The 14,365-nt window shown below is 41.6% G+C and overlaps 1 protein-coding gene across 2 annotated transcripts in view; it reads right to left on the bottom strand.

The window, feature by feature from the left end:
* Positions 1 to 14,365, bottom strand: part of BRWD3 (bromodomain and WD repeat domain containing 3) — a 65,221-nt gene that overhangs the window by 49,816 nt on the left and 1,040 nt on the right. For both annotated transcript variants that reach the window (XM_068956688.1, XM_068956689.1), the window contains exons 4-6: positions 14,283 to 14,342; positions 5,004 to 5,154; positions 2,419 to 2,517 (exon numbers count right to left, since the gene is read on the bottom strand). In XM_068956688.1, coding sequence (XP_068812789.1) covers positions 2,419 to 2,517; positions 5,004 to 5,154; positions 14,283 to 14,342 — 310 coding nt within the window. The remainder of the gene's footprint in view (positions 1 to 2,418; positions 2,518 to 5,003; positions 5,155 to 14,282; positions 14,343 to 14,365) is intronic.

The following is a 14,365-nucleotide window of genomic DNA, read 5'->3' as shown; positions in this document are numbered from 1 at the left end:
TATGGGTGTACGTTACCTGAGATCAACTACTTGAGCAAGTTATTCCAGAAAACTCACAGCTGTCTCAGCCTGACTAAGCCAGCACACTATGGCAATTCACAGTCATACTGGACTCTTAAGGAGATGGGGCATACTTCTTCATTTTGTATTTTAAAAAGAAGCACATACACTGCTGCATCTGTGGCTGTCCCTGCTCACCAGAAAAAGCACCAGTTCAGCATGCTCATAGAATTCAAGCAATTCTGTAAAGCAAAGTACGAAAGCCTGATACAAGCTTACCCTTTACCAGCAACATAGTTAACTGTGTCATGTAATAACAGATGCCCTCATTATAGTACTGCACATTTAGATGCTACTTTATGACTTTACCATTATCTAGCACACGCTTTAGCTTTATAACCTACTATACATAACACAAATGTGCAGAAAAGATTTTTTGACTTCCAGTTCAGGAAAAACAGTTGGGAATTCCAAAAATAAGCCCCTTCCACATGTATAGCTTGTGTATAGTCAATTTTCAGTATTTTAATCTTTACATATATTTTCTCTCTTACTAATAATTTACATACATGCACTTAGGGGACCTGTCTTCCTCCAGGAATTGATATTTACGAAAATAAATTCCTGAGTGTAAAAGACAAGTTTCCATATAAGAGTTTTGTATGTCTTAAATAGCAATTAATGGGAAAATAGCAACAATTCATTCTGCTCTCTAAGTCATTATAAACACGAATACTGTGCTAACAGCACAGACCTCAGTCACGACAGCATGACAAATGCTGAAGTCTGATCTGCTACGATGGTTCATTAATAATATCAATAAAACCACTTCCAAAAACGTATGGTCTAAATCTCTTCTTACGAAAGATTTGATCCAGGAGCCCTTTCAGAAATACAACTTCTGTAGGAGTTGAATGTGTGCAATAACTCTATAATCTAGCCTCTTAACAATCCATCAACCCAACTGCTAATACTAAAGTAACTTCAGAACCAGCCTAAAAGAATACACAGAAATACAAAGAGGAAGCCAAACTAATACAAGGGAATAGTTCTTTCTTTTTTAGTATTTACATTATAACTCAAACTGACAAAAGCAGAAAAATTACTAATGTAATAGTTGCATATGCACTAGTTCTATGCAAACATCCATTTTTTTCCACACAGAAGACCCACATTAATATTGTTTTTCTGTCATACACCGCAGACCTTATGCAAAGTGTGATACTATTTTCAACCACAAGCACACTAGGCTTTGCCACTTTCATTTTTGACAAAGATTAATTTTTAGTAAAAGAGAGAGAAAGAGCACAGAAACACAAACAGTGGAATATATATGGTAGAAGATGGTCATCACGATCCTTGCATCTTCAAAGGAGAAGCTCCTAGTTGGGAGTATGGAATTTACTTAAGAGAAACTATTTCCAGAAATGATAAGGCAAGGATTGCAGTCTGTAAGAAAATTATCCTAATTATTTTCAACATTCTGATTTTTAAGTTAAATTAATAATGACAGTTGGATGGAGTTCAAGAGAAAGACTTCTCATTACATTCTGAAATCTTTCCATTTAATAAAGAAACACAACTGAAAGGATGCCCTAACAAAACAGGAAAAGCCTGTGCATTTGCCCAAATGTCTATGCAGTAAATAAAGCTAAAATGACCTAACAAAAAAAAAAAAAAAACACCACACACACATCATGATAGATTGGACTTACAGTTACTCCTGAAAGAATTAAATTTGCTTGCCGTAACAATGGCTAATGGAAGTTCGGACTTTACAAGGGAAACGCGTTTCAGTTTAAGCAAAATACAGAAGCTCTTAGACAGCTAAATGCCTACATATATATTTGTTTTACACAAGTTCTTTTTCTAACTGTGTAGACTACTGAAACAGAAGTAATACAAATGCTAGGTTGGTGATTATTTCCTTTTTGGAGAAGGATGCTGCAAGCAGTCTGCTTTCTGTCATAATCACACTAAACAGAATTCTTGAGACACAAAAAGTTCTCTGGGAGCCAGGCACTGTTTTGGATAAGATTCCTGCAGGAAAACACTGTCTACATGCTCCTGCAACCATTCCTACTCAATCGTATATGCTCATAATATGTAGGTGTATCATAAAAAAAATATTTAAGCTTATTGCTCTGCAAAAAGAAAGTTGACATGCAAAGCTTTTCAAAGTGGCCACAGCAGTTTACCATGCGTACAAACACTACGGAAGTTTTAAGTTCATATAATGCAAAAAACGGTTATTCTATTGCCAGTGAGAATCTTCTTCAATTAGCTCATGGTGAAACATCAAAAAGTCATTAATGAAAATTCACAGTAGTCTTTCAGTCAGTAAGAGTAACTTTCGGCTGGAACATTGACAAAGACACACGGAAGAAAAATACATTTTATTTATGTTTCCAAACTCACCCACGTTTGGTGGTTTCCCATAATTTACAGGCAGTTCTGGAGGCCGGCCTCTGTGAAGAGCTGCAAATGCAGATCCTTTCCATAGTGTATGTCTGAAGTCTGTATTGGCAAGATAAACAGCTGGTTAGTGAAACTATCAGCCAAACTGGGTCCAACTGACCTATTCTTCCTAGAACAAATAGCATCAAGAACCACTCCCAATATCCTTGCGTGTCATGCCTCGGCCTCCAGGTGCAACTGTTCTCTTGGAAAAATTAAGATTTGCCATTTCAAATAGTTTTTGTAAATTTAATGCTTAAAGGAGGTTGATGCTCTGATTTCTAGTTCCTGTGCAGTATGACTGTAAATGTTTTCAGCTTATTTTTGCTTTGTTTTTGGTGAGTAAGGAGTTTAAATCAAATTGAAAGAGAATGAAAAAAGTAGGCAGGCTTGGAGTTCAGGCAACACTGAACTTTGGTATGGTTTTAGTCCTCCTGCAGTCCCAATACATACAAGACCCTTCCTCAGGAACTGTACACTTGAGAATATATATACACACATATATGAATATTTCTCCCTGAAACGGGGAGAAGGGAAGTTTTTTTTCAGTAAATCTGTTTCTGTGCAATTGGTGGCAATATGCCCTCCCTTCAGATTCTCGTCTGCACCCCCCCACCCCAAAAAAACATTGTTTTTAAAATGAAGACTGTTTTATTTAAAGGCTCTCCAGCTATCTGCTGCCAACTGGCCTCCAAGAGCCTTCTTTCTAGAACAATAGTGATTTTTCTGAGACTGTTCAGAGAGCCTCAGAAAATAGACCTGGACTACTTCCATTTCTGGCCATCTGGAAGGAGAGAAACGAACTTGTAGGATGAATGAGAGCTGGAACAGAAGGACGGCGCCACAGATCGGTGGACCTGTATATCACCATTTAGATCTGCGCGCATGAAGTGCACAAGTTTTTGTGACTCAAAGGCAGATTCCTGGGAGCGCCTTCTTACTAAAACCCAAGCTGTACCACAGAGTATTAAAATGAAATACATTAAAAACTGCACTCATGCTTTCTAAAACAGACCAAAATAGGTGTAAATACTAACAGGAAATGGAAGCTTCATATTAAAGCACAACTTGGGGGAAAATTATCCATGTACATCAACTTTGAAAAAGGTCTGCTACTCCATATCAGCAAGTGTTGTTTACACAGTAAACAGCACAAGGCCACATTTCCCGCAGAAAAAAAATACCCATAAATCTAGTAGAAATCTCTTTGCGATAAGTTTGTCACATGGCTTACTGAGTGCCACACCTTTCGGTGACTCATCTAACCTCTGTCCCCTAATTCACCCAAGAAATTTTCGTTTCCCTGCATAATCATGTTTATTTTCTTTTTGCACTTCTGTTTTTATTTTCTTCCAAGACAGAAGCTGAGTGTAAATGAAGAAGAGTTTCTCTTGAAGGTTGAGGTCTCCCTACAAGCTGGAAAGGTTCCACCCAACTACAATAAAGCATAGGCAAAACAAGACTGAGCCCCAAAACCTTAGGTAAGGAAAAAGGTTTGCAATCAGCACGTCCTTCAGGTGATATCCAGTGGATCAGCAGAACACTACTGCCCTTTTTAGCATCAGCGTCACCTCATAGGATGCAGTAAATTAAGTGCTCTGCTGCCACTGAAACAGGAAGGTCCTGCTCCCCGATCCCTGCTCCGCTCTCAGAACGATGCTTCTGCTATTGGCGTAACCTCCAGCACTCTGAACCTTCCATGAGCTAACTTAATTCACTAAAACAGCAATAACAAATTTTGCAATAGTTTAGCTCTCTAAATCAGCTCATCATAGGATCAAATAAGCTCTGGTTGCTGCAGAGGGAGAGGAGCAGGGGCACACAGTAAGGAGAGAGGTGAGGAACCACTCTCAATACCAGATGGCCCTCAGATCCATTCAGCTGTTAACACAAAAACTGTGCTTTCAGGATCATTATCTCAAGCAGGGCAATTTTTCAAAAGGACTATGACTGCTATTCTATTCATGAAAGGATGAAAGGAACTGGGGGAGTCATCAAATTAACTTTTAAGCAAAGAATAGTAAGAATTATCACTGAAGAAGCAGTCCCACGTTCTCCCACCCTCTAAATGCTACCCTGTTCTTCAAGCTGACACACCTGTCTGCATGGCCAGTGAATCAAATAATGGAACAAATCAGCCTGAAAAATAGCCCAGCCAAACACAGACACTGCTCGGTTATTTTAGACATATACACATGTACATATATTTTTCACATACATGAAAAAAATAGCTATTTTTCTGCTGGATCAGATCGCTAATCCAGTTCATCACATTGCTCACACAAATACCAATCCAACATGCTGGGCACTGGGAGGAAGCAGAAAAAACAGGCAATTGTAGACCAGAGCTGCTTAAGATGGCACTTTAACAAGAAAAACGTATATGTGACAGGGTCAACAGCAGCAGTATTTTAGCAAGACTGCAACAAGAAAGCAGGAACTGACAAGCATATGAGATAAACTGGGTTTCACACAGATATCACAATACAAATCAAAAGAAAAAATTTTTGCTTCTTAAAAGAAAATGTAATCGCACACAATCTTACCTTTTGCTGCCCTTAATAGAGACTGCCGCCCAACCCCTAGCAATGTCTGGACACCTAGAACACTCTGCGGGATTTCCTTGTCTAAAAGGGGTCCAAGTCTTTCACAGATCCTAAGAAGATAATCCGGAGGGATGTGTGCATTGACAGCCACCTAAACATACAAAGAACATACATGTTCAAAAATTGTTTTACTCTTGCTTCTGCTGGTATTTATTTGTTTGGTACATATCAAAATAGGAGAGTTCAATGAAGTTACTGAAGTAAAGTCTAAAACAAAGGTGGGGGAAAAACCCTCAAAATTAGATATACCTAAGATGTCTTTTCAAGTGTCATAGTGCACTGAAAGAGCCAGACCAGTAATTCAAGGCTGCAACAGCTACAATTGTAGTAGGCTACCCTTTAAGAACAAACAAAAACCCCTGAAACCTAGAGTTCTCAGTGCAATGCTCTGAGCAAACAAAGTACTGCCTGGGGACCTTTTCCAAAAATCTGTTTTATCCTTCAATTCATTCTTTTAACATACAGTATTTCTTGTTCAGCTGAGACACGCTGGCCAGACATTCATATTATTGCAAGAAGCACATGTGCAAAAACCTAAAAAAATCTAAGCATCTGCTCCTAAGAGCAGAGCCCAGTGTCCAGTGTTTAGCTACTAGGAATAGGTATTTTTTAAGACTCACATGCATAGGATGCTAATTTGTCACGCCAAGAAAACATTCTTTCTTTTCCTCTTTGGACAGAGACTGCTTGTTTTCTACTAAGAGAACAATAGTTTCTCCGTTAGGCTGTTCAAATGGCAAATAAGTTGTGTCTGATTAGGCAGAACGTCCTGCACCTGCCTGACGTCTAACGTATCTACTAGCTGGCAGCAGAAACTCCACATTAAACATTTAGCTTATACAGATCCTTCAACACAGCGCATATGGCCACATTCATCTCCTTTTTAAAGATCAACAACACAGGTCATTCCGTTCTTACATATCTGTGACTGATGACAGAAAAAATACTTGTATTAGAACTATTTACAACTACTGCCTGTCTGTTGCAATATTATGAATAAACAGATGATCATAAAACAGTTTTTTGTTTTTTACAAGCTATAAACTAATGCCAGCTAATACTAAAGATCTGCAAGGGTCAGAACTGTGTTCATCGTAAAGAAACAATTGCAGGCTTGCGCCGGTTCACACCTCTCTCTCTCCTGTATAACCACTTGGAGTGCGTCCGGTCACACACCAGTATGGATGACAGGGCTATAAGTGCTTACCGTCTGTCAGAGTAGTACCAGTTTGTGTGTGGCTGCAGCGAGCCAGACTGATTGCCCAATCTGACTGAAAACATGACCAAGTTTCCCTCTGCACCAGCTCTGGTGTTCATCTACTGCAGAGCGAGCCATTTCAGCTCTTCCGTCCGAGAGAGCAGTAACCCGACAAAAAGAGGAAAAGGGTTTCTCCTAGGTTTAGCAAAGCTGACTGTGTATTCAGAGAACTGTCAGAGCTGGTACAGAGGAAGGAACAGGACCATCTCTTTTAACAGCAGAGTGCCATCAGATTGGTCCAGCTATATTGTCTACCCAGGCTCCCAGGGATACATCTAGTTCTTGCACAAGTCTATCTAAGGCAGCAGCACAAAGCTGGGAGGAAGGGAAGCAGCAGCAAGGAAGAGAAGGTACCTACCTAATCCAGAAGTGCTGCCAAAAAATTGTTCATTAAACTATGTCATCAAACAGATTATTACACTATGTAATTGAGAAATCATTCATTCCAATTGGGAAATAGCAGTGGTGCTACTGTGGCTCAATGGAGTGAATCATTTTTTATAATACAGCAACCTGCATCACAAGCAGAATCGACACTGTCCCACAAATCCACAAATAAGATTTTAACCAGTGAAAACAAAGGCTTTTCTAAAGACACACACAAGTTATCATTTAACTAAAAGCAACCAGAACTCTTCCACACTGAGTGGAAACCACAGAAGAGAGTCAGAATTCTCTACCCTACCTGCTAAAGGTAGATAAGTAACAGCAAACGACATGAATGCTGAGCTCTTCCAAAGTGCCGGGCTTTGGATGGAAATGGAAGAACTGCACCTTTGCAGGCAAGATAAGTGTGCTGACCGCATTACCACACTGCCCTATTCCATGAATTTCATACTGTAAGCACTGAGGAACGACCAACCCTGTCTAACAAATGCTCCCTTATGCTGCCTGGTTTCTCCAACTGAAATAGGTGCCATTCTTCTAACTCACTTTTTTCAAAAACATACAGTTCTAAACTTACATTATTACCTTCCCAGTTGTACACTTAACTGACTCTAAGTATGAATTTTCTTTAATTGTAAATTACATGATATAACAGAAGTCAAAACGAGACACAAGGGTTATGTGAACTTCTGCAGTTGCCTGTCATTCTTACCTCATTCCTGAAATATTATACATGTGCTAACATCACAACATATTTTGTTATCCTGAGCTAGGCTCTTTTCATTACCGAAGGGAGCATCTGAAACAAACAAAGGCAATGCTAAAGAGAGAATCTGCAGTTTAATAATAAAATCAGGATATGAAATTCTCTTTCACCTCTCTGATAATTAGTAACATGCTTCTTGGTCAACAATTGCCAGTTCTAGCAATTTGCTAAGCTTAAAATTAAAAGAGTAGCCACTCCAGAAATGGTGTAATTTCCCATTTTACTTTTAGCACGGGAAAAACATATACTCTCCGGAAATACAAAATTTCACAGAAAATCAAGGTCATTCTTCTAGTATAATGCAATAAAACACTTCCCTTTTCACTCAGGAACACACTGGTTTTTTTTTAAGTATCACTGCTATTCTAATCTCTAAAGAGAAGTGCTGAATTAAGCCTGGAAGCAGTATCCTCCTATGGAGACAGGGCACGGGTCTACTTACACAAAAGCACAAGCTATTCAAAAAGGAGTCCTCAATACATTAATTCAGTATGTTCTTCTGACATGGGACGGTACCTTGTTGCATAGGTATTTGCGGATTAGGCCACAGCTTTACACAGAACAGTAAAGGGAGTGAACATCTACACATACGCAGACCTGCCAACATTCAAAGATGAAAGCGGGATATGTCAGGCTCGCTGAGCATGTGACGGTTATCTATACGTGCCTGGTGGTAATTCGTCTAGGATATCCAGACATTAAGCAGCTCAGAATACCAGACATCTGGTCAATCACTGCCCAGACCAGGAAAGTTGGCAAATCCATCATGCAGCCAAAGTTAATCAGCACAAGTGAGCTGCTGCAGCATCTAGATTTTAGCGCTCCGTTTTACTGGCATACATGTAAATTTGTCTAAATGACACTTAATATGGAGCATGTTGCACAGACTAGGCACATACTGAAGTGACCACTTACTTAATATACCCTACTCATCAGATTTGACACCTGCAGTTAGAACCGTATCATACTGAAGTAAAGCTGTATGATTCATCTTTCCCTGTACATTTACATGTTTCTACAAGCCAAACAGTCCAAATAAGTGGCCCTTAATCTGAATATTAACATGCTTCTTATTACCAAACAGCTGCATAGGCAGACAGGAATAGAAGCAAATTGTCCTAGAGTTTTTCCATAATAACTTCCAGATAAAATGCTTAAAGTGAAGCCCAGAGCAAAACAAACCAGGTTGTCTTCTCAGGTCCCCAAAAGGACTTGAAACAAAAATCATTCCTTTCACATTTGCATGGCACAGCTGTATATGGGTTTTTTAAGAATCTCTCCAAAACATGAAGCTACAAACATGCAGCCAAGGGCAACAAAGTCTCACTAATCCAATTTTCATTAAAAGAAAGATGGAAAAAGGCGAAGCCTACAATCAGTTACAACCACCTCTGCTACTCTGTTTTAGTCCAAATCCTTTATTGCAAAAATAAACAACAGTAAAAACATTATCACCTCCTCAAATATATTAGAAAACGGTAATACAGGCACAAAATATGCTCAGTAAAGAAGTTTTGAAAGAGAATGCCATTTCCAAAGGTATTTTAAGTTAACATAGATGAGCTGAAAACACACTAAGTGAGAGCAAGGTCTCCATACTGGGATAAATTACAAAGAGAAAAATGTTCTTTTGCCTCAAGAGGTCAAAGACCCCTGTGAAGGTTGAAAAAGTCAGAGAACAAGAATCCCACAGTACCACGGAAGAGTTTTTCACAGAATCACAGAGTCGTTTAGGTTGGAAGGGACCTCTGGAGATCATCTAGTCCAACCTCCCTGCTCCAGCAGGGTCCTCTAGAGCATATTGCCCAGGATCACACCCAGACGGGTTTTGAATATCTCCAGCGAAGGAGACTCCACCACCTCTCTGGGCAACCTGTTCCAGTGCTCTGTCACCCTCACAGTGAAGAAGTTTTTTCTCAGGTTCAGACGGAACTTCCTGTGGTTCAGTTTCTGCCCGTTGCCTCTTGCCCTGTTGCTGGGCACCACGGAGAAGAGGCTGGCCTCATCCTCTTGACACTCCCCCTTCAGATACTTAAAGATACTTCAGATGCTTATTACTTTTGTAATATAGAAATTGCACAGAGCTTTACGTGTCTAAAACTTACCAAGAATTAGGTAAAGTAAATGTATCCTTTTAAAAATCTACATAAAGAATCACGGGTGAACGTAACACAACCATGCCTGCATTAACTAGTATGCAAATAAGTTGCTACACCAATAAGCAGCTGCTAGTAATGAGGAACTGTTTCTGAAGTCAGTGCTAGAAGAAAGCTATACCCCTAGACCTGTTTGTTTCTGTCGTTGGAAGCGTTACAGTACGACTGGAAAGACTAGTAAAGCAAGGGGTCATCACTATACATCTAAGAATGGCAAGGAACCAACAGGTCCCTGTAGCAAACCAACCCACCCCCCCCCCCCCCCCCGGTATTATTGCTGACAAATTCTCCTCCAAGGAATGTTTCAATAAACAGGAAACAAACAAACCAACTCTTTGTGATTATTACTTATCACAAAACGTTTGTTTTGCCATGGATTATAAGCAGATAGCTCTGAAAAATCCCTTTTGGGAAAGCCAGTCAAACATTCCTGCAGAGCACAGATGAAGTTTGCTGCAAGAGCTACGTAATGGAAGTAATGCAGACAGCAGCACGGATTTTCGAAGAATCCTTCACACCAAGTTCTCTGCGGACAGGCAGTTAGTTGTGCACCAGCAGCAGATTTCTAACCTCTAGGCAGCCTGATGACACTGCCTTCAGTTGCCAAAACAGCAGTCAATCGACAACTGTCTCAAAAAGTAACAGAGAAGACCAAGAGGCCCAAAATGGCTGAGCAAGCAGGAAATTACTCGAGACCTTAAATATGGAATCTCAGCACAAAAGGAAGCCCAAATATTAGACTTGCACAAGACATCAGTGATTTGCAAAAGTATATGAATTTTAAAAGCTGTTATCCACTCAGTTTCTCCAGGGTTGGATCTAGCATACTACCGGATCACATTTTCCCAAAGTGACAAAACTGTAATATCTTTCTGCTGCTAATACTGGGATTGGCAATATCTATAAATAACAGCACCTCCGCCTCAAAGCTAGTTTTAAATCAGTGCAGACGGACAAGGCAGAAACTCAAAGCCAAATCCTATAAGCTGTTCCATGCTAGCACGGCTGTTCATGGATACAAATTCTCTACTTGAATACACTGAGGATCACTGTCCAACAATGGCTGGTTTTCCATTTTTTCTAAATTTACACGCAATTTCAGCACAAAGACTAAAACAGAGTTAGCCAGAAGAGAGAGCCCATCAAAAAGTTCTTGAAAACCAGACCACAGCCAGTCATTTCTATCAGGAAAAAACAAAGCTAATTTCTAACACTCCACTGAAGACTGTGCTGATAGTGTAAATTAATTCAGTTTGACTTGTCTGTACAACAGCTGACTCTACGTTAGACTGCTAAGGCTAAATAAAAATAGGATTACTAATTGAGTGCAGTTTTATTTAAGACCTTCAAAAGGATAGCGAGGACCTTCTCCTTGACAAATGTTTTACAACTCAAGACCACCAGCAGTCAATTACGAAGTAAAAAAGCTTCAAGAATACAGACCTTTAGAGTACACCTGCATGATTACAGGCAGCCATATGTTGCACATAAAAAGTACTCAAAAGTGGGCAGAAAAGACAAAGGGAACACAAATGCTTATTAAGCCAATATTCTCTGTGTGGTTTCGCTCACTAGATACAATTCTTATTAGTGTATCTTAAATAACTTCTATGCCTTGTGGTACACAACATCTAAAATAAAAGATCAAGGTAAAATAAAAAAGAAATCTCAGCGGATAGATTTCAGATTTTTCAATCTCAGTAAAGTGGGAATAAACGTTACCTGACAAAAGCAGATTCGTTGACAAATATGCTGTTATATCTTTATCAGTTTCCAAATGCTCTAAGACTAATAGCAATGTACTCAGTGGCATGAGCATCTGCATATTTTCTGAAAAATATAGACACTAAACAGTCACATTCAGAATAGAAAGCAAAGAAAGAAAAGTTGAAACTTCAGCACTTAGAACAAGAAATATTTAGTCAGATTTGCAGGAGCAGAACACTGGGCAAAGAAACAAAACAAAACAAAAAATCTGACTTCTCTGAATTTGTGAATTCCTACTCAGTTCAATTATCCTCAGGCCTGTCTGACCAGGGTAGTTGCAAAATTTGGCAAAGATTTTAGCTGAATTTGTTTTTCTGCTTCTAAGCAGTCAAAAAGGAGGACTGGGTAGGAAAAACTTCATCCCCAGTTACTAGCATCTGTAATTATTTTTGCTTTATTACGTGATCGAGTTAATCACAAACAAGTTCAGAGTTATTTGTGTACTTTACAGCCCCGGCTTTGGTCTAAACATTACATTCAAACATCTAGCTAGCTCTCTGTAGCATCTGAAGTCAGATAAGTAGTCCAAGTAATATACAGTCATATGCATTTAAAGGTCCAAATTCCAACTACATCAAAACCTGAGCAACATCAGGAAGAAAGATTTTCCTTCAACGTGCTAAACAATGAAAGCATCATTTTGAGGATTAATAGAAAGAAGCTCACTTCATCTAATCTAGCGTCAACCCATCTCGCCGTAATGATTCAGGTACAGTCCTGTTCCTTACTATAAATTAATGTTAATTACTTCAAGATAGGAGAAAATAATCTTATAATTAATTTTGATAATTCTACAAACCAAGAGCAATTTCCAGCTAATTCCAAGTCTCACTTCCTGCCAGTTGTTTCTTGCTTCTGAATTTTTAAAGAAAAGTACATAGCTTCAACACTGCCACCTAATATCCAAAAACGTTTTTAAGGCTTTCCTAGTCAGGCTCCGTAGTATGAAAGGAAAAAAATGCAGACATCAATGTAACTGATAAAGCAAAAATTGTATGTCTGAAATCAAACTCCATTATTCCCACTGTTAACATTCCTCCCAGGTACCAGGCGCAGTCAAAAGCTAAATGCGAAGTAGCTCAAATTTCAATTTTAGGTTCGCTAGGAAAGCCACACAGCGTTAAAATTTATTGAAAGCTGTAGTTATTCCACTTCTGTCTATTCAATATACAGTCCTGGAATTATCCAGAAAAAGGTAAGATGAAGCACAGTGTTCAATTCTTAATACACTTAGGAAAGGGTTACAAACGTCTCATTGGCTAGAAATATCTCGACTCAACACAAGCAGCTCTCCCATTGCATCTGAACTTCTAAAACACTGCTAAAATGGAAAACAAACTATTGAGCAAGCTACACAGAAGTTTGAGCAACAGCCGTGTCAAAATCCCACGTCACCATTTCACCGCGAGATGGGAGAGGAAAGAGAGTGGGGTATTTTCAATTCCTTCCAGGTGCGGAGAAGGTGATGATCACATGGATGCAGTATATTATATCAGTATTGTAAAAACTCTTAGTGAGCTTACAGCATTGCAAGCGTTATATCAGAGTCCTACATTGTCACCCATGGCTTCTAGTAATAAAAACAATCTGTATCCTTCAGAAACAACGAAAATCACTTTTCAGCTTTGCTGCTTTCACGTAGACGTCACTAAGAATAGGTGCATCTCACAGCCGTGGGCACTGATTTTCCTAGCAGAAATGGGAAATGACTGTTCCCCAAAAAAACAAGACACGCGGGATCAGGAGTTGTCCTGGCTGCGCGTTGCCTCAGTGCAGCAGAAAGCCGACCTTTCTCAATGACAGGTAACCAACTGTTCCAAGCAGCGTCCGTATATTTCATAGCCTTTTAACATTAAATTTTAAAAATCCCTTCCCTCCGACCCCCTTAAAGAGAGGCCAGTGTGGTGCAATGGGTTCGGCACAGGCTGTGACCGCAAGCCAGGAATCCCTGAATCATACCACCGGCTCTGCCCAGGGACTTGCCGGGTGGCACGTAAACGCTTCGCCCTCCTGCCCCGCTTCCCCGTCTGCAGCCAGGGGACAGGGCCGCCACACGTCCCGCAGACCCCCGGGAGCGGGGGGAGACAGGAAAAAAAGGAAAAAAGAAAAAGGCAAATGACTCCCCACATGCCGAACTGCTTCCTGCGGCCTATTAACGCCCGAGAACCGCTGCGTTCAGGCGGCGCTGGCGTTTCCTCTCAGCGGGGAGAGCAGGAAACACGGAGCCTGCGTCGGTTTTGTTTACTGACAGTTCCCGGCAGGGACAGAGGGGACACTTCCACGGGGGGGGGGGGGGAGGAGGAAAAGAGGAGACATTTCCACGGGCCCCGATTTCGCTAAGCGCCTGCCGAAGCGCTGTCAGCACCCCCGGGGCTGCGGGAGAGCGGCCGCCAGCCCGGCCGAGGAGCGGCGGCGGCGCGGGCGGCGCCCGCGGCTGCCTCAGCGCAGCGCTCCCGGCGCGGCCGCGGCGCCAGTTCCTGTGCTGCAGCGGCAGCCAATCAGCCGCCGCCTTCTATCGCCGCCCGCCGCTCGGCCGCTTGTTAGGCGCGGCGCCATTCGCTGGGGCTCCAGCCCCCGGTACGTGCCCTCAGATAACCCTCCCGCTCCCCCACAATAGGCGCGGCGCAGTCGGCACCAAGCAGCGCCCCCCCCACCCACCGCCTCAGCGGCCGGGCCGCGTCCCCCCCCCCCCCGCCATTATCCCCCCCCCTGCTATTACCCCTCTCACCACCCCGCTAGACGCGGCCTCGGCGGGGCGCAGTCCGCGGCCCTGTGAGGGAAGGAGGGACGGGGACGGAGTGGGGTGCAACCGGGGCCGTGGGGGGGGGGGGGGGAGACACACACACACGACTCGGTGAGGGAGTCGGGAGCGAGAGGCGGCTCACCAGGTCCTCGAAGCTGCGGCGGTGCTCCTTGCCCTGCCAGTCCAGGCGCCGGGGGATCAGCTGCGGGAGGCAGACGGGGAGGG

The sequence above is a fragment of the Struthio camelus genome, chromosome 11 (genome assembly GCF_040807025.1).
Source record: "Struthio camelus isolate bStrCam1 chromosome 11, bStrCam1.hap1, whole genome shotgun sequence".
In the NCBI taxonomy this organism is placed as follows: domain Eukaryota; kingdom Metazoa; phylum Chordata; class Aves; order Struthioniformes; family Struthionidae; genus Struthio; species Struthio camelus.
The sequence above is the reverse complement of the archived record's forward strand: the minus strand, read 5'-3'. Positions and strand labels throughout refer to the sequence as shown.